Source organism: Molothrus aeneus, chromosome 6, assembly GCF_037042795.1.
Source record: "Molothrus aeneus isolate 106 chromosome 6, BPBGC_Maene_1.0, whole genome shotgun sequence".
In the NCBI taxonomy this organism is placed as follows: domain Eukaryota; kingdom Metazoa; phylum Chordata; class Aves; order Passeriformes; family Icteridae; genus Molothrus; species Molothrus aeneus.
The window spans coordinates 46,380,847-46,405,638 of NC_089651.1; the positions used below are offsets into that span (position 1 = coordinate 46,380,847).

The 24,792-nt window shown below is 36.1% G+C and overlaps 1 protein-coding gene across 1 annotated transcript in view; it reads right to left on the reverse strand.

The window, feature by feature from the left end:
* The window catches only part of TTC7B (tetratricopeptide repeat domain 7B), a 118,349-nt gene that overhangs the window by 67,594 nt on the left and 25,963 nt on the right, over nt 1–24,792 (reverse strand). The window contains exons 4-9 of the mRNA XM_066551965.1: nt 22,370–22,500; nt 21,262–21,383; nt 10,811–10,889; nt 8,592–8,764; nt 5,279–5,342; nt 557–694 (exon numbers count right to left, since the gene is read on the reverse strand). Coding sequence (XP_066408062.1) covers nt 557–694; nt 5,279–5,342; nt 8,592–8,764; nt 10,811–10,889; nt 21,262–21,383; nt 22,370–22,500 — 707 coding nt within the window. The remainder of the gene's footprint in view (nt 1–556; nt 695–5,278; nt 5,343–8,591; nt 8,765–10,810; nt 10,890–21,261; nt 21,384–22,369; nt 22,501–24,792) is intronic.

A 24,792-nucleotide genomic window follows, 5' to 3' on the forward strand; every position in this document is an offset into this window, starting at 1 on the left:
CTACATAATGAAACAGACACTGAGGTAAGTAACACACTTCCCAAAGACCTGAAAGTTTTTTAACTTTATTTTCTTTTTATTAACTTCAAAACGATTATAAACTGTAAGGACTATGGATCACCTCAAATATTAAGAAATGTAAAAGAAAGTTTTCCTCTAAAATCCTTTTTCATTCATTAATAATATTTTTTCTAGGAAATTATAGTTTCTATATCCAGAACAGCTTTTATTTTTTGCCATTCCTTCTTGCTCTCTCCATTAAATGTGTACCCTTTTAAGCAGATCCACGCATCCCCACCTAAAAATCATGTGCATTTCCGTGGCATTAAACATTTACCACACCTTCCATGCAACTTTTCTTGTTTGGCCACCTCAAGTCACTTGTATAAATTTAGACAGTAAACATTTTGGGGTGGAAACTACCTCCTGTATTCATAAAGCAGTCAAAATAACAGTGTCCTATATTTGTTTCAGCTCTTTCTTACTACCACAATTAACATGATTAACAGAAAACAGCAAAAATGCCACAGATGAATATTCACTACTATTAACAAACCTCTGAAAGCATTTCATACTGGCCTCTTCTTCCCAAGGCTATTGTAAGTAAATCATAGACTACAGATGCACTTTGCAAACTGATGATGCGATCATTCTTGTGTTCTGGTATTCTGCTCAGAACAGCATCACGGTTAGCCTGAAACACACCACAAAGAAAGAAACCAAGGCAGCCATTATAATCCAAGCTATTTTTTCACCCCAGTTACTACCATTCTACTCAACCTTACTATCAGTAGTTGCTATAAGGGATACAAAGATATCTGATACTAATTTATAGATAGAAAGAATTACCAATTTTATATATTAGTGGCAAGACTGGTGTTTCTACATGGACCTATTTTTAATTACTTCATTCTAATTCCATAATCTAAGTAATGTATTTAAAGTTATTGTTATCAGAAAAAAAAAAGAAGGTATATATTCAATATAATGGATATACATCTACAAAAATATCTCTTTATTTTTTGTGTGCTAGTAAAACACATTAAAAGGATCTTCAAGTCCTCTATTCCAGCTTCTGTAAAATAAGGCAATCAACTTGTTTTCTCTTCACAACATTATGACACTCATCTCACTTGTGAATGGTAACATGCCCAGGATAACCCACTATCACCTTCAGCAGTTACTACTGAGAAGTGAAAACTGATCCTGGTTCTGGGCACAGCTTTGGAATCAGGCCATGTTTGCAGTAAGAGTTTGTACTTTCAAACCTGTTTTGTGAAAGGCATGTTGCAAACCTAATTCCTTAAGTAAAGTGTTCCTTTTGGGAAGGAAGAAAGCTGAGCTAGAAATGGATTAAATGAATTGACCATGGTCACAGAGAAACCATGTTCAAGAGCAAAGAACAAAATTCAGGTCTCAGAGTAGTTAGTACCTCCCTGAACTACCCAGTGCTTCTCCCAGTTTATGATGAGGACTCTGAAAACACATTATCTTGCTATCCTATCTATTTCTAGTTTTCTTGGTGTTTAATATTCCCATTGCACATTGGTACAAATGCTAGTATATCTGGCAGTCTGCAATCAGAAGTCAAAGATACGTCGCTCTCCTTATCCCCCTCTTTATTTTTAATTTCACAGGGCATGGCCCCCTTAGCATATTTACTTAAAATCACTAAATTCTAACAGGTAGCTTATTTCCTCCTCTTTCAGATGCAAAAAATGACACACAATAAGGGATAATAGATTTTTTCTCCACTTTAACAGGGTAACATTTTAAGCTCTGAACAAACTCAGTACATCTTTAAAATCAGAATAAATAAATACTAAAAATTTTTCTAAGAGATACATGGAATGTAAAATGCACAGACACGTCAGGAATTATGAACTGAATAATCCACATCTTAGTTCGAAACAACCCCACACATGCATGCACACACACACACACACCCCCCCAAAGAGATATTTTGCTTTCTTTTGATCAAGAAGTCTTTGGCTTTTACTTTTTACACTGCATAAATATTCAGTCAACTTCAAGAACTTCTTTTTAACTCCACCTCTAATCGCTATTTGACTCAGTTCCTTGCAAGTGTTGAACAAGCTGTGAACTAGCACTTCTTGTGAAACAGTGGTTGACTATGCCAAAGCACAAGGATGTCTCATAATTATTACAGATATCTTGTGTATCTGAACAATCATCTTCTTGGTAATTATAAACAGAAAGTATGTAGGAATGGAAGTGCTCAGTATTTCAGAAGTGCCATGGTCTCAGACACTCTGTGGTGGCAGTCAAACTGCAATGCCTCATCTGGCCACACTTACACCTGTAACACACTTGAGCAGTGTAACTCAGTGCAGCCTCAGAGCAAGGAAGGATGTGCTCAGCCATTTTCCCACTAGTTAAGAATCTCCCACAAAGCTGAGTCCAAGAGGTGGTGAGGAGTGACACAAAGTCTAGTTGGAGGCCAGGAACTAGTGGTGTGTCCCAGAGATTGATACTGGGTCCGATCCCAAGCGTGTTTGCTGATCTGGAATGCCAAAGGGCTGAGCTGCCATGCAGAGGGACCTCAACAGGCTGGAGCAATGAGCTGACAGAACCTCAGCAAAGCCCTCAGCAAAGTCCTGCACCTGGGAGGGAACAAACCCAGGCACCATACAGGCTGGGCACTCCCCAGGTCAAAGGCAGCTTGACAGGGATACACCTGGTGGACACCCAAGGTGAGCAGGAGCCAGCAAGGTGTCCCAGCTGGAAAAAAGGCCATTGATAGCCCAGGCAGCATCAGAGGAGTGCTGCCAACAGGTTGAGGGCTGTGATCCTTCCCCTCTGTTCAGCACTGGTGAGGCCACACCTGCAGTACTGGGTCCAGTTCTGGACTCTCTAGTACAAGAGACATGGAGCTACTGGAGAGAGTCCAACAAATGCCCACCAGGCTGCATTAGACACCAGAGGAACTCTTCTATGAGGAAAGGCTGAGAGAGCTGTGACTCTTCAGCCTGGAAAAGACAATGCTCAGGAGGGGGGCCTTATCAGGGTTAGAAATATCTGCAGGAAGGATACAAGGAAAAGGGAGCCAGGCTCTTTCCAGTGGTGTCCTGTGACAGGACTAGAGGCAAGAGGCACGAACTGAAACATTGAGGGTCTCCCCTGAAGATCAGGAACCTTTTTTTTTTTTGCTCTGAGGGTTAATGAGCAGTGGCACAGGCTGCCCAGGGAGGCTGTGGAATCTTTCTCCTCAGAGATACTCAAAAGATGTCTGGAGAGAGATGCAGCCTGCTCCAGGTGGCCCTGTGTGAGCAAGGGGTTGGACAAAATGACCTCCAGAAGTCCCTTCTAAACATAATAATTCTGTGATTCCATTACCACAACTCAGCTGACATGCAGCCACACATACATGCACCATTAACTTGAGGATGTCAGATCACAGAACCACAGGATGCTTTGGGTTTGAAGGGACCTTTTAAAGATCATCCTGTCATGATGGGGGACACTTTCCACCAGACCAGATTGCTCAGAGCCCTGTCCAACCTGGCCTTGATTGAGGTGTTTTCTTACTAATTCACAGACAATGAAAGTAAGGGATCATAGTACTTCAATAACACAATAGCATATCAGAACACCAACCATTACTCAGTCTTCTGTAAGTGCTATTTCTTTCCCAGATACTGGTTTTAGAATCATAAATCACATACCACTTCACAACTACTACAGCTAGAAAGTTAGCATGCACTAAGCTGAAATTACAGGTCTCAACTCTCAGAAAGGTAAGTTTGTAATGATGTATATTTTTATGCTCAATCTTCCCCTTTTCCCCCTCCAAAACTAATTTGAACAAATGACTGAGCCAAAGTAAGTCAATCATGTCAAAGATTATACTCCCCCGAAACAAACTCTTTTGCCCGAAATAATCTGCAATAATTACTGTAAAAAATTTGAAAGCTTGCTAAAGGTATATGCTCTACAGTGACAGCATTTGATATAATTAGGCAGAACTAATTCACAAAGGAAAAGCTGTAAGTAACCTGAAATGACACTTAACAAGGCAGTACTTTTAATTTGGCTTTTGGCTTCTTAATGATGATATGTAAGGAACTACACAGCAATCAGCAGTCAGATCTTTCACTTCACACCAAGACCACAGTTCACATCAGAATTCTCTACATCTTCACTACTGCACATTACAGAGACACAGGCAGCACCTCTCAGTGCTAAGCATATACTGCAGCAAAACCAACATAGGATAAGTGGAAATGTTTGCTCAGCAGATTTTTCTGTCTTTGAAAATCAGAATCTAGACAGAAATTCTAGATTCTGTCACGAATACTGCAAGGCAGATCACTAGGAATGAGGAAAGCAGTTAGCACTACAATGTAAATATCTGCCACTTTAAAACACTTAAACTAGGACAACATTCACTAAAATGTTCTGATCCTACTTAACTGTAGCAAAACAGAAATTATGACAAAACATGTAAGCATTTGAATCACCTGCAGAACTTAAAAGACTACATCTCATTGATGTGAAGTGAGACAGACTGCATAATGCCTGAGACTGTAGAGATTTTACCCCTCTAGCTAAAAAAAAAAAAACAGCAAAAGCTCCAGCCTTTTATTTTATCTGAGAACATAAAACTGACATGGTATGAAAATGTCAGTATGTGGCAGTTGATTGATGACTAGCAGAAAATATGGCAGGCTGATAAAGGGCACAAGTAGACCATTGAAAGAAATCATTTATTGAGGAAATGGGGATATTTAAAAAAATAATTCAGTAGCCAAGACTGAAAGTCAGTATCATTAAAAATCATTTACAAATTTGAGTGACTGAAGTTTAATGCACAAAGGAAGGTACGTTTTTGATGATGTTTATTATGCTCTTCTAGTAGTTTTTTATTTGCTTTTTACAACAAAAATAACTTAGATTTTGTGTCTGTCTGAATAGCAACCAACTGGTGCAACAATGCTTCCTACTGGTAAGTAATGCCAAATGAATGCCAAATGAAGGACCTGGCTTGTTCACCTGCCTATGGCTGGAACACGGCTGGATACAGCCAGCCCAAAGGAGAAAAACTCCATAACACTTGCAGACCTCATCTAGCTGGCTCAGAGGAGCAAAAAATTTGAGTTTCAGAAATAACTGCCTGCTTTCCTAACAGAAAATAAAAGAAAAAGCAAAGGCTTGAGAAAAAAAAGGTCCATTTTAATTAAAAACAAAACAAACCAACCAAACCAAACAAAGAAAGCACACACATACAGCAAATGCACATTCACTCTATTTTACCTACCATAGATTCACTAATAAGCAGCAACAGTAAGGCTTCTTCTGTATTTTCTTGAGGACAGAAGATGCTGTTCAAAATGAAAATTTAATTATTTAAGCAGAACACATTACTTTTATGAGTAATTCACACACATATATTAAAGCACTGTAAAAACTGGAAAATGTCCAAAAAAGAAAAGGAAAGTAACTTGCATTAAAAAAATCAATTGGTTAAAATGCATTTCCTTGCAATGCTCTATATTTGCATTTCAGAAAAGGTGGCTGAACACAATAAAAGAACAAAACTACCACAGCTGTCAGAGTTGAACTTATTCAAATATCCCAAAATTGAACATAATTTGACAACTGTAAACACTAAACCCATAGTTTAACTAGCCTGTTACACCTAATCTGTCTGAGCTCCATCTACATCACTGATTCAAGTGCTGGCAAGAGGAAACTCTCAGACAAGAACAGGAGAACTTTTGTATTTTAGGCTGTATGTGGAGAAGAACTTCTATCAGTCTTAAAAAAATTTTTGCTGATGCTTTCAATAGCTATGAATATTTTTAAATAGATCCATGACAATCTCCACCTGTTTGCCTTAGCTACTCTTAGCTCTAAGTAGTAGAATTATTTGCTTGTAATGAAGTACAGTTCCGTCCAACTTAATGCTGAAGGTTTGCATAGGACTAGTTTCCAGACTTTAGTGCTTTCTCTGAATACTTGATACTTCCTGAAAACTCTTCTATGCTGGTGGACAGACAACAGTAATCTGCAATGGGTACTGGAAGAATTCATTAATCCATCTGCATACACATTAAAAAGTCCCCCAAATCAGTGACTATGTTTTATCTGTTCAGCTTTCTTCCTCTAAACTATTTCTGAATTAGCCCAAGCAGTATTTCCTATGAATTCAGTCTATTAGTTCCATAATTGCCTATTTAAATGGAGAAAATTATTTGTTGCTGTTAGTAATCAATTCCTATGGTCCCAAGGATGTTTAAACTACAATACATTATAGATAGGAAACAAAACTTGTCTGACATTAAAACATCTTTTCAAGTTTTTTTAAAGCACTAGAAATATAAGCAGTAATTCAATGCCTGAAAGAAAACAGAAACTAAAAGACATCTTAATTCCAGGCAGTTTGAAAGCAACATTGTGAACGTATTGTGGTAACATACAACAGCTATGACCCCAGGGCAGCTGTTCTGTTGTTGTATTTTTATTTTTTAATCAATGCAACTGCTCACCAGATTTTTAAGAGTATTCCAAATCTTAGAATTTAGCATATAATTTGTTATTACATAACAAAAGAAATTTCAAAACACAGTTAGTCATGAATAAGAACCACCCACGATAAGGAATGAGGAGTGATGAGGAAGCATCAGAGTGCTCCTTATTTAACAATCCACTCCTCTATGCAGAATTTAACAACCTGGAAGAAGATTTAACCTGACCAACTGACAATGGCACCCAGAAAGCAGAATTATGACTGGAAAGAGTTGCTGGAGAAATTATTCTCTCAGAGAAAGAAGGGATGCTGCCCCAAAAAGAGCTACTAAAAAGCCACTTATCAAAACAAAAGCAAACATTATTTCCTCTAGCAATTTCAAACATATTTTTGTAGATATGTTGATGTTTGTCTCAAACAAAATCCTCCCCGTGCAGAAATTAGTGAGACATTTCTTTGACCTAAGCAAAAAAGCTCAGTTAAATTGACCGAACTCATTTTCTGTTTGTCCTGATAGATGCAGGCACATGAGTAAAACAATTTCAGTGTAACAGGGCAAAAGAAGCAACTGAAAACATGAAACAGCTATCAACCAAAGACAAACCATGGAAGTTATGTTCATTTGAAGAACTGGTTCAAGTAAACTGAAGAAGCAATAACACACAGATCTAAAAAACTATAAATGCTATTAGCCAAATTACACCCATAATCCTCATAAGAACACAATGCAGTTATTTAATGTCAGGCAACATACTTAAAAAAACAGTGCATTGCAGATTCAGAGTTGGTGGTCAAAAGAATACCTAGGAAGAAATTTCCTAGACATCATTGTCTTTGACACTTGCTTTCAGCCACTGCTGGAGATGAGATGCTTGGCTGGACATATTTTATGTGGTATGGTATTAACTAGTCTGACCTGATGAAAGGACTTAATTATATGCTCTGTTGAAATTGTGGAACTCCTCATCTGCACATGCCAAGAACAAAAGAACTAAACTGAACAAAATCCCACTTTTGCAGGAAGCATGTTGCTGTGAAGGATGAGTTGAGAATGGAGAACATAAGTTTGAAAGACTGAGCCTGAGAAATCTGCTGTAATTATTCTGGATGCAGGAAGGAGAATTTCTAGAAGTCTTTGAAGATAAAGGCTATTCTACTTAATAATATTAAAGACACCATGATTAATGTGGGCTTGCTGCTGTGTAAAAGATTCATTAATGGAACTCTGAAATAAATACAGCTAAACAACTCAAACAGCGTCATATTGCAGGCATTTATGTTACAATATAAAGATACTGTAAACACTAAAACAAAACATCCCTCTGTTAAGTAAGTAGGGCTACTTCCATAGTCAAGATACTAACTTCTAAGAAAAATTTCAAATTCAAGGAAATGGCTATCTATATTTAATAGTAATCCTAATGGTGATGAGTTTGGGAAAAAAAGTTACATTTTCAAGAAGGAAGAAATATACCATAGCTACTCTAGAATTCACTATGAGATATACCAGACAAAAATGAACCAAAAAGTATCACTTACCTGATTCAATGAAAGATTAATACTGAATTAAAAGGTGGAATCATAAAAGAAATGCCAAAAGTAATCTAAGATAATAAGCTAAAAGATTAGCCTTGGAAAATAAACTAGCTTTGAAACTGCTAGATACATTTCTAGATACGTTATTTTTTTCATAATGCTTCCTGGACCAACTTGAATCTCCATATTTTGAATCTTTCCTTTCTATGATAAAGCACAGAATAGATGTCTAGAAGCAGCACATAACTTTTTAAATGTGCAATATCTGATTTGCTACCCAGTTCATGTTTTCTTTTGTATCGCACACATAATAAGAGCTATTGAGTCTATCACATACACCAGGATAGAAAAAAAATATTTCTACAATTGAGAACAAAAGGTCTAATGTATGCAGTGCAAACTTCCCCTGGGAGAAGCATATTTCTTCCCTGGCTCTCCTCAGGGAATCTATCTATCTACACACTGCCAAATTCCTTCTACATTTTCAAAAATGTAAACTAAATTATCCAGTACACAGGTAACAACTGCAATTATAGAAACAAAAGAGGTTTAAACTCAGCCATACTTCTCTCCAGTGTATACCCGTGGTCTCCTACTGAGTGCATAATTCTTCATATTTGAACCTTTTCGCAGTGGATCATCAAGGGGTGATTGGTGAGGAGGATCTTCCAGGGGATTCCAGTAACTCTGTTCACACATACCTCGTAACAAAATTTCTGCAAGTTGTCTTGCTATTGTCTGTAAAAGCAAAAGATAAATATTTTCCCTAGAAATGCTGAATACAAACTCTTAAAAAATGCTCAGATTTTTTCTAATGAAGACTATTTATATGGAATGTATTTTTGTACTCTATAACATCCAAAAAAACCAGGCATGATGCTCTTTAAAAGGTAAAAGTACCCAGTTCAATTCTCTAAACACAAATAAAAATAACAGCAATAACAAACAATTTTTCCATTTTGTCAGTTAATCCAGATACTTCTGAAGTATAAACAACCCAGCTGCTGCTCCTAAGAAAATCAATAACCTAAGATGCTCAATAACCTCTACTGCCTCTTCAGACCTGGAGCAGTTTTTTGCATGGGAGAGAACACAGTGGAGCAGTCCAAACTGCAGCCTGCCAAGAGAACCATGGTGAAAAACAGGATGATATTCCCTGAAAGAACTGCAGCCTGATGGAGGGACCTGATGCTGGAGCAGGGGAAAAGTGTGAGGAGCAATGAGCAGCAGAGAGGAGCCCATCACAACCCTCCACCTTCAGGCACCACTCAGGGAATGGGAGGGTAGGGAGAGGAGGTAGAAGAGTCAGAAGTCAAAGACTGAAGTTGAACCTGAGAAAACGGGGTAGAAGGAAGGTGTTTCAGTTTTTTTCTTTGTTTCTCACCATCTCACTCTCTTTTAAGTGACAATATATTAATTTCCTCCAAGAAGAGCCTGTTTTGCCTGTGACAGTAACTGGTAAGCAAACTCTCTGCCTTTATCTTGGATCTATCTCAGACCTTTTGTAGAATATTTCCTGCCCATGTGTTAAGGAAGGGGAGTTTGAGGGCAGCTAGGTGAGCATGTGGCAGCCAGACAAGGTCAACCCACCACAGACAGTTATGGTCTGAGGGTGAATGGGGCTTCTGACAACTCAGACGTGAAGGTGCTGGTGTTAGCTGCTGTTAAAGCTCAGCAAGACTGAAACAAGGTTGAAAATCAGCATGACAAGTTTTACTTTGACCAACTATTATTGTCACCACATATTGAACTGTAGAAATACTTACATAAATATTATTAAATTAAATAATACTAATTTAAAGCTTTTAAGTCATCCAATAGTCCATAACTTGCAGGTTAATCTCCTCATTAATGTTTCACACACATGCACAGACCCCCCATGACTACATATCACGATGATGAAAATTCAAAGGTTTTTCTATCAGAGCAGTAGAAAGAAGGCAAGATCTAAATTTGCATCAGAATTGGGAGAATTTCCAGTAACATTTCCCAAAAACAGATGTGTAATGTTTAAGTCACAGACAGCACCCCAAGATCTGCATCTTCCACCTTAACTCCCATACCATAAGAAGTCCTTCATCTTATCTATTAAAATTTGCAATACTATCCCTCTCCATTGAAAGTCTATTATTAAATAATTTTAATATATTTACTAGGAATCAGTTATTGAATTAATTAAGAAATTACTTACCTTCCTTACTACCAGTTTGGAAATTTTAAAGGCCCAGTATTAGGAAACTAATCTAGGATATTTTGAAAATAATTACATGACAGTAAAAAATATGAGCCTTTACTTTTTATTATATAAAAGATTCAAGGTTCTGACAATATAAGTAACAAATCTTCATGATTTTGCTTTTATGGTTTTCCCTTAAGAGGCTTTATAACTTGATAGCCTTCAACTTTATAGAAACCACACAAAAAAGATGCTTTCTGTTCTCACCCCCACTACCTTACAGAACATAAAACTACATTGACTCATAAATAGGGCAATTATAATTAAGGCTGAAAGTATGGTCAATCAGAGACCAGTCAGGTTCTAATTATAACCACAAACAAGAAAAAGGAATAGGGAGGAGACTGGGTACAAAACATTCTTTACTTTAATCATTTATTAATCATTCTTAAGCCAGGAAATGTAACCTTATAAAGTGTTGGCTAACAGGTCCTTATCAATATGCTACATATCCAGCTATTTGTCTCTAACTCATCCACTGTATTTGTGCTTTCTCTGCCTACTGAAACTCAGATGGTAGAATAGGAAAGGGGTTTAATATAACTCACCATTCGCAGGTTTTGTGTAGTTCTTGTTTCGACAGCTCTTAGTAACTCTCTAAATCTACCAACTCCTCTTGTCAAGTTCCTGTATACAGACATAGAATTTGACAGTATTCCAACTTGGATGAAGTAACACCTTAAAATATTACTCAATAAAGTAGTTAAAATCCATGCTACCTTTTTTTCTTTTCCTTTCGTAGCCTCATTGCCTTTCTGTGAGATGGATATATAGAGATATTCATCTGGGAACCTCACCTCTGATTACTATAACAACATTCCCTGACAGTTTATTGAAAAAAGAAACATTTTCATGATCAGTAGATAGATCAAGGGAAAGCAAGAAAAAAAGTAAAAAGCAACCACCTCAAAAGAAAAAAGACAAAGTTGTTCTCATTGCTACAGTTGTTTTAGTTTTCAATTACATTAGGCTTCAAGGACAAACTTTGAAAAAAAACCAAACATTTTAGCTGCCCCTTGACATCTTAAAAGAAAGCAATACAAAACATAAAATTTTGAACTCCTTTTCAAAAGTACAAGAGCACAAACACTGTAAGGCCCACTGTGTGGCCAGAAGAGGACTGGGGGATCAGTGTTCTGTTCTTGACTCTGACTTGCTTTTCATGCAGCTTCTGCAACCGAAGTTTCTCCATCTCCATCTCCCCATCTACACTTCTTCCACATCTGCTGCCTGAACAGCTTTGACAGAGATTCAAGACCCTGAGAGGCATCATTGATACTAACACTTTCAGCAGGTCTGAACTTTCTTCTCAAACATTAGATTATAGTGAATGGTCTTATAGCTTTACCTTTTTCTCATCTCTTTATCAGTTGTTTGGAGGCTTTATTGTACATAAAAGCAGTTGAGAATATTCTACTTTATATTAATACAATTTGTCTTTGAACTAGTGAAGGATTGGGTTAGCTTTAGGCTGTCCTGAACAACAGAATTTTGCAAAGTGAACACAACAGATAGGGCAACCATTTCACTATTTCAGGTTTAGTTACAAAAGAAAATTATTTGATCAAAAGCGTATTTTGTGTTAAATCATTGCTGTTACATCACATATTGTCTTAAGATGTGATGTTATGTGCAACCTGCATAGCATTTACCTAACACAGAGCCAAAAGAGACAAGAAATATTACATATTGTGTAAGCTTTCTATAAGTAAAAGCACTATTACACTGCACTATAAATCAGATGTTAAAACTGCCTTCCTTGTTGCTTGTCTGTATTTAAAAATATATTTAAAATACTGACTTTTGAACTGCAGCTCTGTACAAATTCAAAAAAAAGCCAGCATTTTTATACAGGTACTTTCTTTCAACTCAGTTGCAGAATATCTGAAACTAGTGTTTGATGCAAGAGAGCTTGCTATAGGACTGTAGGACTCCTATCACTTTACCTAGAGACCTACTCATTTATTTTATTCTTCAGATTACATGACAGCCCTCATCTCTGTTCTGTTTTACATAATAAAGATCATCAGGATATTTCAGAAACTTTAGTTTCCACACATCTCTCACTAGCATGGGCATCATCCTTCATCAGCACAAATTCATCTTCTAAAATACTTTTGTATAAAAGCTCATTTTAAAAGAAGTAGCATGACCAAGTAACAAAACCCATATGAATGGTTCAAAGTTATGCTAAAGAATGTTACGAGTTGGCTATAGAGAAATAATCACCAGTCACACAAGACATAAAAATGGCTTGTAAAAAGCCCACGTGCTACAGCAGAGCTTGACCACAGAGTGACTAGCTACTACATACTAAATAAAATTCATCTTGTGCAAACATCTGCATGGAAAAAACTGTGTGAAAAATTATATTAATTTATACATTTCAAACAGGCAGCCTCAATAGCTGATGACTATTACACCAACTTCATATGCTAAGGAAGGACAGAAAGTCATTAGGCCAGATTTCAAGAAAACCTCCAAACTCATTTGAAGCTGGATACATTCAGCACTTTTGTAAAGCCAAAATACCATTCAGTAATGCCACATTCCAAATATTTTAGAGAGACAAAACCAGTCCACTGGAATCCCAGCTTTAAGTCCTCTGGTCTAAGTAGGTATTTCTCATTAATGGAGTTCTCTCTCAAAGACTGCATTGCAAAGTCACGAATGTGTCCCTATAATGAGATTAAAAAATTTTAAAAAACCCCAACCAAACAAAGCAGATTCACCACAAAACTCCCTGCAAATGTTCCTTGCAAAACTGTTGAAAAAAGGTTATGAGCAAGAACTTGTCAGCTTGAAATTTAATTTTCCCAGTGTAGATGAAACACATACTATGTAGTAGAACTTCAAATCACAATAACTTCATTAAATTTTAGGAATTGGCATTTTTTCCATATGAAGTTTATGTCTTTTGATGGGTTACAAGAACAATAACAAAACACTTTATGAAAATGCATGCAACTTTCACAAGCCTTCAAACACTTCATGACATGTTACTTTTAGTTACCCATTACACTTTTTTAAGCATCTGCAAGGGAATGAAACTTGTGACTGAAGTTCTACTGTATTATGGAAAAAGCAGTAAGATTGTACAAGAAAAAAAAGCAGTTAAAATATAGAATTAGCTTTTGCTTCATAAAGCATTTAACAGTGATCCACTGCACACATCAAGACAAACACAAAACAGATTTGTCAAGTATCTTCTACATGAAATTTACTAAAAAAAACCCCTCAAAACTACAATCTAAATCACCCTAAAATTGCGTTAAATGCTTTTAGAGACAAGAAATGAAGCAAAATATACCATTGATAATATGGTAGATCTCCACATCACACTGCTTTTAGCAAAGTACATTTCCTGTATTTGTTAACAGTTTGTAGCATTGAGAAGAGTGGTGGCTGCTCTGGTACATGGTTTCCTTCCTAGCCTGGGACACACACAGCCTTTACCTGCTTTTCACTAGGATGTGCTTTCATGTCAGCAGCTCTCCCTGTGCCGATGGAATGCCAGAGCAAAAGGGCACATTAACTTAGACAGCAATGTCCCACAGTGTCTGTAAACGACTTTGAGATCCCTTCCTTTCAGGGACAAGGAATTTTAAGGTACATTAACATTGACTTGGAACTGACACGTTTTCAGTGATTTCAGACAAGACAAAGACAGCCCACTGATGGACACTGATAGTGATGTACATGTGTGTTTCTATGACTGCCTCCTGCCAGAACATGCTCAAATCAACTCCTTTGAGTTGTATCTTCCTCGTTGTTAAAGACAATTAGAATGTTTGGTGCTTTAAATCTTCAAGAAAAACACCCCTACTTTGACTCTTTAAGTAGCAATCTGCCAGTTAGGCTGAAAACCAAAATCTACTGAAAGTCTATACAGACATGCCCTTAGGGCCTGCTTGCATCCTTGTGTCTACATATTTGCACTCTAAACCCCAAATACTCATGTTAGAACCTAATTTAATTATTCTGATAAAAGATCAGCTTTTAGGCTCCTTAAAAATTTCAGACAGTATTTCTGTTTAGAATAATGCAAATATCTTAACTGCATCTATACAAAGGTGCTCACTCCTGAACAGAGACAGAAATTAATAACTGTAGATATGATATAAGTAAAGTGCAGGAAGAAAATTAGGGGCATCATGGATAAGCTTTCAAGGCAGGATCAGAAAAGGTGTATAGAAGCATGAAGGCCAGCAGTAGCAAACTTTAGGCACAAACAAATTTGTCACCATCGTCACCAAGAAGTTTCTTGGTTTTAAAAAGCACGTTTAGCATCAGACAACACAGTGCTTTGGCATTACTGGTCCAGATAAACTTCACCCCCACCAATACTTCTTATTTTTGTGGTTTTAAACACATACAAAAAGTAGAAATGAATGAAAGAAACTGCTCAACAAAAAGCAGCCTATGTTTGAATGATATTAGGACAAAACCCTCTAACACTATTCTCTATAACAAAATTAGTGAGATCAAATCACGGTATACTCAAAACAGACTAAAAAAGGAATGTTTGAAAATTAACCTTAGAAAGGTTGATAAGATTAATTTACTCTGTCCTTACAGCATGTTTTGGTAATATCTTCTCAATTAGTGAAAAGGGCTTTGTCAGGCATTTCCTTTATGCTTCTCAGTCAAAAACCTCAAACATTTAGTCTACCACTGCCTTTCAGTGATTAAAAATTTAACTGGAATAAATTTTTGCATACTGAGCTAAACCAAACCTCACCTACTCTGCAATTTGGTGGCTAAATTGTCAAAGCTTCTCTCATTTAAGAGAGAAAAGCACATCCAGAACCATGCTGGTGAATAGGCTGAGCTACTTATACTACCCTATTACTTCTTTGCTGAGACTTACTGTATCACATTTTTTAAATATTCATCTTTTAAAAGGGGAGAGAAACCAATAACAATGACATCTACAGGGCTTGACCAAAGCAATGAAGTAGAAGTTGCTTTTGGAATTGAGCTCACTTCCACCTTCTCCTGTGCTTTCTCTGTCTGTATTTATAAACCGAAAAAGAAATGCAACGTTTGTAAACTCATAAGGACACTGCAAGTTTTAAAGTTTGGGGTTTTTTTCCTCCCAAAAACTCAAATATGAAAGGAAAGAAAGAAATTATTTTAAAGGTAAGGTGTAAGGGACTCTTAAAATGCATGCCGATCAGAACAGTGACATTTCAGTAACTTCAGTATAACTGACATGTTTACAAAAAAATGCAGTTATTAAAATCCATACACTCTAGCTATTACTTTTAGCCAATTAAGAGTCATTTACATAGTATTAAGGCCAGAAGCAATTTCATATTAAAGGAAGTTACTACCTAAGCAAAAAGCAAGAAATGTGACAAATCAAGAGATTAATTCTTAAGCTGTAAAAGAACATCCTAATACCAAGGAATGCAATTTACCCTACTGCTTTCTATAACCCTACAGAGATGGAATTAAAAAAAAATTTAAAAGGACTGCAATGTGGCTCGCTTCCATAACTTTATTAAAGGCCTGACCAAATGGACAAGACTACATACTCTGCACAAAGAATGGTGCTTTGGATGATTGTGACTAATGTCTGTGTGTTTTCCATCAGGTTTAAGAGGGTGGAGAAGTATAACTTAATCCACAATTAGAAAAACATCCTGGTAAGCATTTAGGTACCTATATATGAGAGGCAGCATAGTTGCAACTTCAGACAGTTCTGTTTTCCCACTCTCCCTTTCATACTTACACTTTCAGTACACCCACAATATTATATAATTTTCACAAAACATTAATTAACACTGGGCATTATATTCTGAATAAAATGTAGAAAATCCCAAATTTGCTGCCAGAATCTAAACTACTCTTAAAAAAAAAAATTAGAAGTCTACTTTAAAGATTATCATGGCATGCTTCTTATTTTATCCATTGTTACCTCATGCAGAAAGAAAAATCCCAGATATCTCAAATTTGCTCCAAAAGATGATGTTTGTTTGATGCTTGAAAGTTCTTAATACATGTTTGAGCTTATAAATAAAACATCTTCGATGTGCCATTAGAGCTACACAAGCCTAAGTATTTGAAAGAGCACAATGAAGCAGCAATTCTGGCATTCATGCATTCACAATGAAAACACTCGCTGCCTAGACTGCAGTTCCACTGGTAGTTAGTCCATCTAATGGCTCACGACCTGAAGAGGAAGATCTCATCCTCCCCATTCTCATCTCTTAGTGTTTGTTCCCTTTTCCCACCATTCTTCCTTCTTGGTATTTTCCTACTCTCAATTGCATGGTCCCATCTCTTTTCTGACAGCCACACCAGCCATTATCAACCTTCCAGTGAATCAATTCTTCCCACCAGAATGACAGAAAGCTGTGATTTCTTTGACAACAAAAGTCCACAGAAGAATCAAACCAGCACCCAAACCAGGAAAAGGCAAACAAGGAAAATGCACACTAGGAGGAGGGTGGGTCTGGGGAAAATCACAATAGCAACTTCTCTGTACAGGGGAAATACAAGAACATTAAGTAGGGTAGTAAAATGAGCATTTTGAGGGGAGCAGGGGAAGTGTATGAAATACTAACTCCCTATTTGAGGATGGAAGACCATTTTGTTTGCCACCCATCACAATTCAACATAAAACCAAAAACTTTAATCTGATGCTTGCAAATGCAATAACAGCCGCTGTCAGCAAGACATGTGGCACATGGGCTAAAAAATGCTAAGTATCTTCTTGGAAAAAGTGAGCTGGAGTCAGAATTCCAACTACAAACTATTAAGAGTATCAGTCTTGAACGTAACTCAGATACTAACATTACTTTCACTGTTCTTTGTATAACTAGTTATTACAAAGTTGATAAGATTTTGAATAAAAGTAATTCCTTCATGTTTATATCCACCTTAGTCTTCCATGTAACACTGCCAGGTTTCCCACCTGTAACTTCACAATGGAATCTTGCTTTCAACTCTTGAAGTTAAGACACAATTCTGAGTAATAAACATACAGTAAGGTTTGAAAGAGAAAGCATTCCTAATGGATGATTTTATCTTGACTATCTGAGGGAATAATAATTTCCTCTCATGTTCAAATAGTTTTTCAATGAAAACTAACAGGTGAGAACAGTATTGGAAGCAAGGATGAGGAAAGCATCTGATATGACAGACAATAAAGTATCCTTTAAAAACTTATTTTGCTCGGAATCACAGAGAAATTATTTTTGTTCCTATCTTGAATATATTCCTGCCTTAGCTTCCTAACCACACAAACACAAAAGCAGGCATATAGAAAACAAAGCTGTGTTGAAAACTGCAACAGAAGTGATTTTGTTTGCTTTCCAACACACAGCAGTGATATTTTACATATAAGAAATGTGATACTTTGTAGGATTTCAATGTTTTCATCTTACTTTCTATTCTTTACTTAAACACTAACTTGTTTTGAGACTGATGTAGGATGTGCAAAAGGATTTCAAGAGATGCAGAGTGATGGGTCTCTAGCACTATATTCTAATACAGCAGAGAGCTGATCTTACAGGATCTTCATGTGCATTTATGTCAAGCATTTACATAAATCTTTCTCTCATGGACTTCATCCCTATAAAATCCCTATCTGTGAGCACTGTCTGGATATACATGTGGAACAGAAGCACCTATAGACTGCCTCCAATCCACTGTTCCTCTCTTATCAGAAAGAGAGCAATGTTCTTATGCTATTTCTGTTATATGCTATGGTGAAAAGAAAAAAACAGATAAAAGAAATTCTACATAGTTAAGTCCCATACTCTAAGGAAGGGTTTTGTTGTGCTTGTCAAACATTTAAAGTCAACATAAATCAATTATCTCAATTATATGAAAAATGAGAAAAAATTGTTTATTTTTTTATTCCTTTTTTTCAGGGCTAATTATCTATGAAGAAGAAGCCAGTCTATAAGAAACAACTTGCTGGAGGAGACTAGGAATGTCTTGCTTCACTGTGACAGTGCCAGCACAGGTAATGGCCCCACGAGGAGTACAGACCATCTCTGGGATGCTCAGGTTTTGACTGAGTATGTGAACCGTGATGGAGACTAGACCAAACTGCAGTCTGGATCCAGAGCAATATCCATGGAGGGGGTGTAAAATAAAGGAGAGGCCAAAAATTAGCTCTGAAATCTAGGTAAATCTGATTTTCACATGATGGCCTCCTGATTTTAGACTTCAACCAAAATGCCACTTTGCTTCAAGAGCATACATTTCCAGTATATTTGTGAATATTTCTACCTCAAAAATAAAAACCATAAACCAGACAAAATCAACTTGTAAATCTCACAGCAACACAAATACTAGGATAGAAGAAACACTGGGTACCTAAAGAGCTGTCCTTTCTCAGGGGCATTGTACTTGAAAATAGCTATGTTAAATACCAATGTCAAAGTTCCTGTGCTCACAGCTTTTCTTGGAAAAACATCAAGGCTTTGAACTCCTTCAATATGAAATTACAAAGCAACTACTACACAAGTTATGTAATCAGCCTGAAAGAATGGAAAGTTACATTTCAGAACATTTTTTAAAAAACACACAAACCCTACTCTAAGTTTTTGAACAACTTCTTCAACTTCTTTGTTACACATTTCCAGGTTGAAATGTTCTTCATCTCCCAAGTGAAAAATGGGTATGTAGTTTGTTTCTTTAATAAAATTCTGTACGCTTCAGAAGAAACCATTAATTTCAGTTTTGTGTCTTATTAGCACTAAACTAACACTTTTCTGGTTCAGACTATTTCCACTTCAATTTCTTCTTTTTTTCTTTAGGTAATTGCATTTCCATGTATTTTCAAAATACCATCACTTGGCAGAAAGGTTAAGTTAAGTTTCAAGCACTTTCTAGTTTTTTATACAAGATAATGCATACTTGAAAGATAATGACTGAATTCTCTACAAAATCTCGATTAATCGACTTAAAAGAAAATCTCTGTACTGTTAACCAATGAAAGGGAAATTTGAAGTAGATCAACCAACTTTATAGGTAGGCAGCAATACTCCCTATGTTACTTTTGAAATTATGGACACACATGTACAAAGATGATTTTAGATTACATTCAAACTTGAAGTATGTTGCAAAGCTTCCTGGAAAGATCTCTACTCTCTGTAACCTAACATCAGGAGGGATGATATATTTAAAAATGAAACAAGACATCCTTAAAATAGATTTATTAAAAAGCAGGCTATAATTTATCCCTATTAGAAAAAGTATATATTTGAAGTTCTCTTCAGTTCTGGTTAACCCAAGATAAAAAATGAAAAAAAATAAAAGCAGCCACATAACAAGCAGCCTGGAACAATGACCATATTAGGAAATATTGAAAGAACTGTGATTGACTTTGAATTAAGGAAGGAAACTAAAGGATGTAACAGCAGGAATATGTGAAATAATGATTGTCACAGAGCTATTTTTCCTAACACCTTGCTTCATATCGTACAGTACCACTGGCCAACGGAACTAGAAGAAGAAATTCAAAATTCTATATATAATGTGGAATTAGCTTACAAACTGCAAGTGACCACTGTACTAAAGACTGCAAAAAAAATATATGCTTGTGTAGGAGTTAACAAGCTCACCAACAACTTCACTGTGAAGAATTAAAATGCACATGGAATAAAATCTTTCAAAGCTCACACCAGACCAGCTGATACAGTCTAGGAAAAACACTCCTGTCTGAATATTCCTTAACAATCCACTGCATGACTCTTTTTGTGCAGTTCTTTTTGTTTTCTTCATTAATTGCAATCTGCTATGTCTACTGCTGGCTGCTTTTACACAAAACATGTCAGATTAAATGCACTATTTCCATCCCTGGCCTCCAATCAAAATCCTTCAAAATGTGGAATTCTTAGCTTATTCTTAACCATGACTGCCACTGGGATTTTGGCAGTAACTGTATTTTATTTATTTTTTTGTGCAGACATGAAAACAGAGATCTTATTTTTAGTTCCGATAAATGAAAAAAAATTAGCTTTCAGAACATTCCATTCCTCCTGCAATTAAATTATGAAAACAGATCTAAAGTGTAAGTCTCAGATCATGTTAATGCACCACTACTTCAATACTTTAAGAAAGAGATTTCAGAAGTGTAGTGATTGTTTCCATGTTGAAATTCCTGAACAGCTTAAAACTCAGCTAGTTTTTTTACCCTACCTTCAGTACATTAAAATCTCGAACTCTTTACAGACACTGCATTATTTCCTTCATCTCTGGTTTATGTATTTGAAAGAATAAGATGCATTTTTGGTACAAAACAGTAGTCCCATCAAGAATTCCAGTATTTCAATAAAATGACATTTTCCTAATGAAATAAGAAGCCCCAGACAAAAGTTTTTAAACTATGTGCTTTCAACAAATCTCAGAAATGTACTTAAAGCCCATTTGTGCCGAGTTTTGATGTTCTTAAAAATGGAGAGTTGTATTCTTTTTCTCATTCTGTGTGGCAACTGAATTTATTTTTAGGCTTTTAAGCAAAGCCTTATTTAAAATAAATTATAAAGGAAGTCCCATGCAGAATCTAAAGGGATCTACAGAGCAGGTACAATAAAGATTGTATACTTGTATACATACTGTTGATCTTCATGCACATTTATCCTGCAGCATAATGTTAAAATAAGTGATAACTGAAGAGATTTGGAAAAAAATTACAAAATCAAAATTATAAATATCAGCAGTTTCAATATGTTGACAATCACTCTTTAATGGTGTTTGATAGCAAATTTCAAATAGTTAAAGCTTAAGGTACTTTAAGTTCTTACATTCAGTAAACAAAACTATAAAATGCTTTCTGCTTAACATACTTTGACTAAACAATTTTCCAATATGTAAATAAATACAATGTGGGCAGCCCTACTATTCTAATTGAAATGTTACTACTTTATTAATAGGAGAATTATAGAATCCACGAGTGCTAAAAATTATGCCCAGTTAAATCACAAATACAAAACATAAGCAAAAAAGTAAACACAATAAAAGAAGAGTCAAATCTCACCCATTCTTGAAATATAGAACATGTGCTCTCTGAAGTCCTGTTTCCAGGAAAAAACCAAGCTCTTGCTCATGTGCAGTGGGCCCCGGCTTAGGGCTTCTGTTTTGTATGTTGGCATTAATTACCTAAGAGAACACAAGAAATGGTGGGGGGGGAAGTGTATTTAGAAAAAAACCCCTTGAAATCAAGGTTTGTGTACTTTTCCATGGAAGCTAATAATTATTGTTGGAGAAATCTTTGCCATTTGTAGGTGGTGGCTAATAGACCATTTCTAGCTTTACCTTCATTGCCACCTAAATATAAACCCTTTTGTTCTTGCCTATACCCTTAGAGAGAATTAATTTACCAAGCAGAAATACTGCTAAGCAAAATTTTATACTACTTTTTCAGAAATTTTTGTGAAGAATGGTATGCAAAGAGAAGAATATGAAAAAGCATATTTGCTTTTTTTACTGAACCTTATTCAGTAGCAGGAGGTGATGGTATTCAAAAATTTAAAACTCCTGTTAGGTTAGAAAAAACTGCTGCAGAGAGCAGTAAGAAGATTAAAAGCTATCTCCAGAGTGATTGCCAAAAAGCAATTTAGAAATAATTGTAAACATTTAGAAATAATTGTATTACATCAGCATTAAAAATGCTGTCAAAATGTAATCAGCTTTCGATGGTGCACACAGTCTACCAGCCACTACAAGAAAATAATAAAACAGCAAAACCCCTCAGAAAATAAAAACCTGTATGTATTTTAAAAACAGTATGAATTACTTTTCCCCCCATCACATCAGTTTTCTTCCCCCTTTTCCCTGTTTTTCACGACCCTAAATGTGTCTTCCAACTCCTTCAAAGACAGCTGTGAAGTGACAGGCCTGAGGCTTGCAAGCAATGGGTCTCAAAGAGGATCAGAGGGGTATTGTCAGCTCACTTCACTCTAACAGCATTCACAAGCCAAAGAACACAGGCCCAAGTGTACTGCACTTTGCCCAAATGTACCTCAAAGTCTAAATAAAAATCAACAGTGCCTATCTCCTAGAAATAAAGGGTCACACAAATTTCTTTCAAAAAGGCATTTATGCCAATCTTTAAATGTTTAATTTAGAAGACCACCCCAACTTACCCTTTCTATCTCCTGAAGGTACAGAAGAGCAATATCCCCAGCCTTCTCATAGCATGTGACAATTTCTTGTTCTCGGTCCACATGGAGATTACTCGCTGAGGAAGATATTGGCAACTTCTCAAGACAGAGACCTTGAGAGGCAAAAAAAATTCAAACAAAGCATTAAAAACTAATGTCATATAATATTAATAGCTAAAACATAGTCCAGGTTCAGCTCCTTTAGTTCAGGGGAAGAAACAAAGGAAATGAAGGTATGGTCCCCTAAAACAGACACTAATAAATATATAAATAAAAATTAGTCCTCCTTAATAATTATAAATCCAGAAGCAGCAATTTTTAAATCAATTTTGATTTAAAAGGCATTTTGACAATCTACCATAAAAATATATAGTGTCTTTCTATACCAGTTTTACATTACTATGTCTTCAGTTTTCCAGAATGATCATAGAAACCAAGGTACAGAGACAAAAGGCACTCAAGGTAATATTAACTCAGTCACTGTGCAAGACAAAAGTATCTATAAAAACAAATACATTCAAAATAAACAATGTGTTAGGAAGTGTAATTTTTGTATTTAAATTTAGAAGAGGTAGTTCACTCATCGAGGCCATGTAAGTCTTTTCTGCTCGGGACCTACCCAACAAATACATCAAATGGTGCTTTGAAGTAAAAAAAAAATCTTCACTTGTCTTAAAAAAAATCCAACAACTCTTACTAATCAATACTAACTCCTACACAAGACACTTCAATTACAGTTATTTTCAAGATAATTAAAGTGCTGGAAAGGACCTTGAGAATATAAATCCATTTATCTGATGGAGGAATCAAGCAACCCCTAACACTGGACCAACCTGTTCTTAAAACTTCTGACACTAGGGATGCCCTGGCCTTCATATGCAAATTACCACAGAGCTCAACTATTCTCACAAATAGTATTTTTTCCCAGTTCTTAAGTCTCCCTCTCTAGATTAATTAATTTGATTCATCCTCATAGAAAGGTTATTCTGTTCTTCACAAAACATTGCAAGTTAGAGCACAGTGCCAATAACACCAAGGTCATGGATTTGATCCCCCTATGGGCCATTCGTGTACAAGTTGGACTCCATGATCTTCCTGGGTCCCTTCCAACTCAGAATATTCTTTGATTCATCTAGAGAGAGAGACATGCTCTCAAGAAGAAATATCAATTCTCACCAATTTCTCTTCTCATGCTTCTTTGATAGCTAATCATTTTTGTCTCCTCTGGACACTCTCCAACTGGTTACCTCCACCTTGACTCACTGTGCCAAAAGAGGATACATGGCTCCACTTGGAGGCCTCAACTGCACTGAGCAGAGAAGATGAAAGACTTCCTGCTTTTCATAAGGGATACTTCTAAAAAAAGTATTAAAAATCAGCTGAACTTTTGTGACTTCTCTTACATATTAGTAAAAATTATCTTCCACTTATGATCTGCAAGAGACCACCAGCTCATATCCTTCAAGTCAACTATTTCACCTTATATTTATTTGAATAATTAATTGCATCTGCAGCAGCACTATCCACATGTTAAGAGATTTATTTCAGGTCATTCTTCCAGCCTGCCAGCAGTAAATGCTAGTCCTAAAGTGCCTTCAACTGCTCCCACATTAATATAATCCACACTTTAAATTACTGTATTCTCTATTCATTGTTGAAAGTTTTGAGAATCCATTGCTGGAGAAAAAACAGAAAACATCAACAAAACACATAGTTATATATTGGGCATATGTCTGTAGAATGCCAAGTAGTACAAATCAAGATTTCTGGCCAGATTTCAGGCTTGAGAGGATGCTTTAAGTGTGTATCACAGTTTGTTGGCCACCTTTACCCTTCAGACCACCCTATTACCAGTACAAACAACACATATCTTAGAGCTTTATGTGCTACACATCCAGTTAACACAAAATCCCAAATCCAGTATGAATCCTGAAACCAGGACTAAAACTCCTGCTAATCCTACATGTACATCTTCAGACTCGGAGGTGACTAAAGAATACAGTAAAGGCACTGCAATAACCGCATCAAATGACTGAAAGCACCAGGTAATTTGTGTGTGAATCACTCCTCCTCATTCCTTCTCTCCCACACTATGAACAGCCAATGCCCCCAAGTAACCATCTCCTACATCAAGCAAATTACTCAACTATTTGTAGATCTGAGTCAGATTTATTCTTTCTATTTTTAAACTTTATGGCCATAACTATAATATTTAAATCTGAAAAACCTCACTACAAAGACATTTTCTTATTTTAGCTGAGAATTTTTCATTATGATGTGAAAACACCTCAGTGTTCAGCCAGAAATTCTAAGTAATACAGCAGGGACATAGTAAATTTTAAGTGTTCTTTGATGAAGTACAGAACACTACTTCTTAGAGAAATGCTTCTATATAACTAGCACTC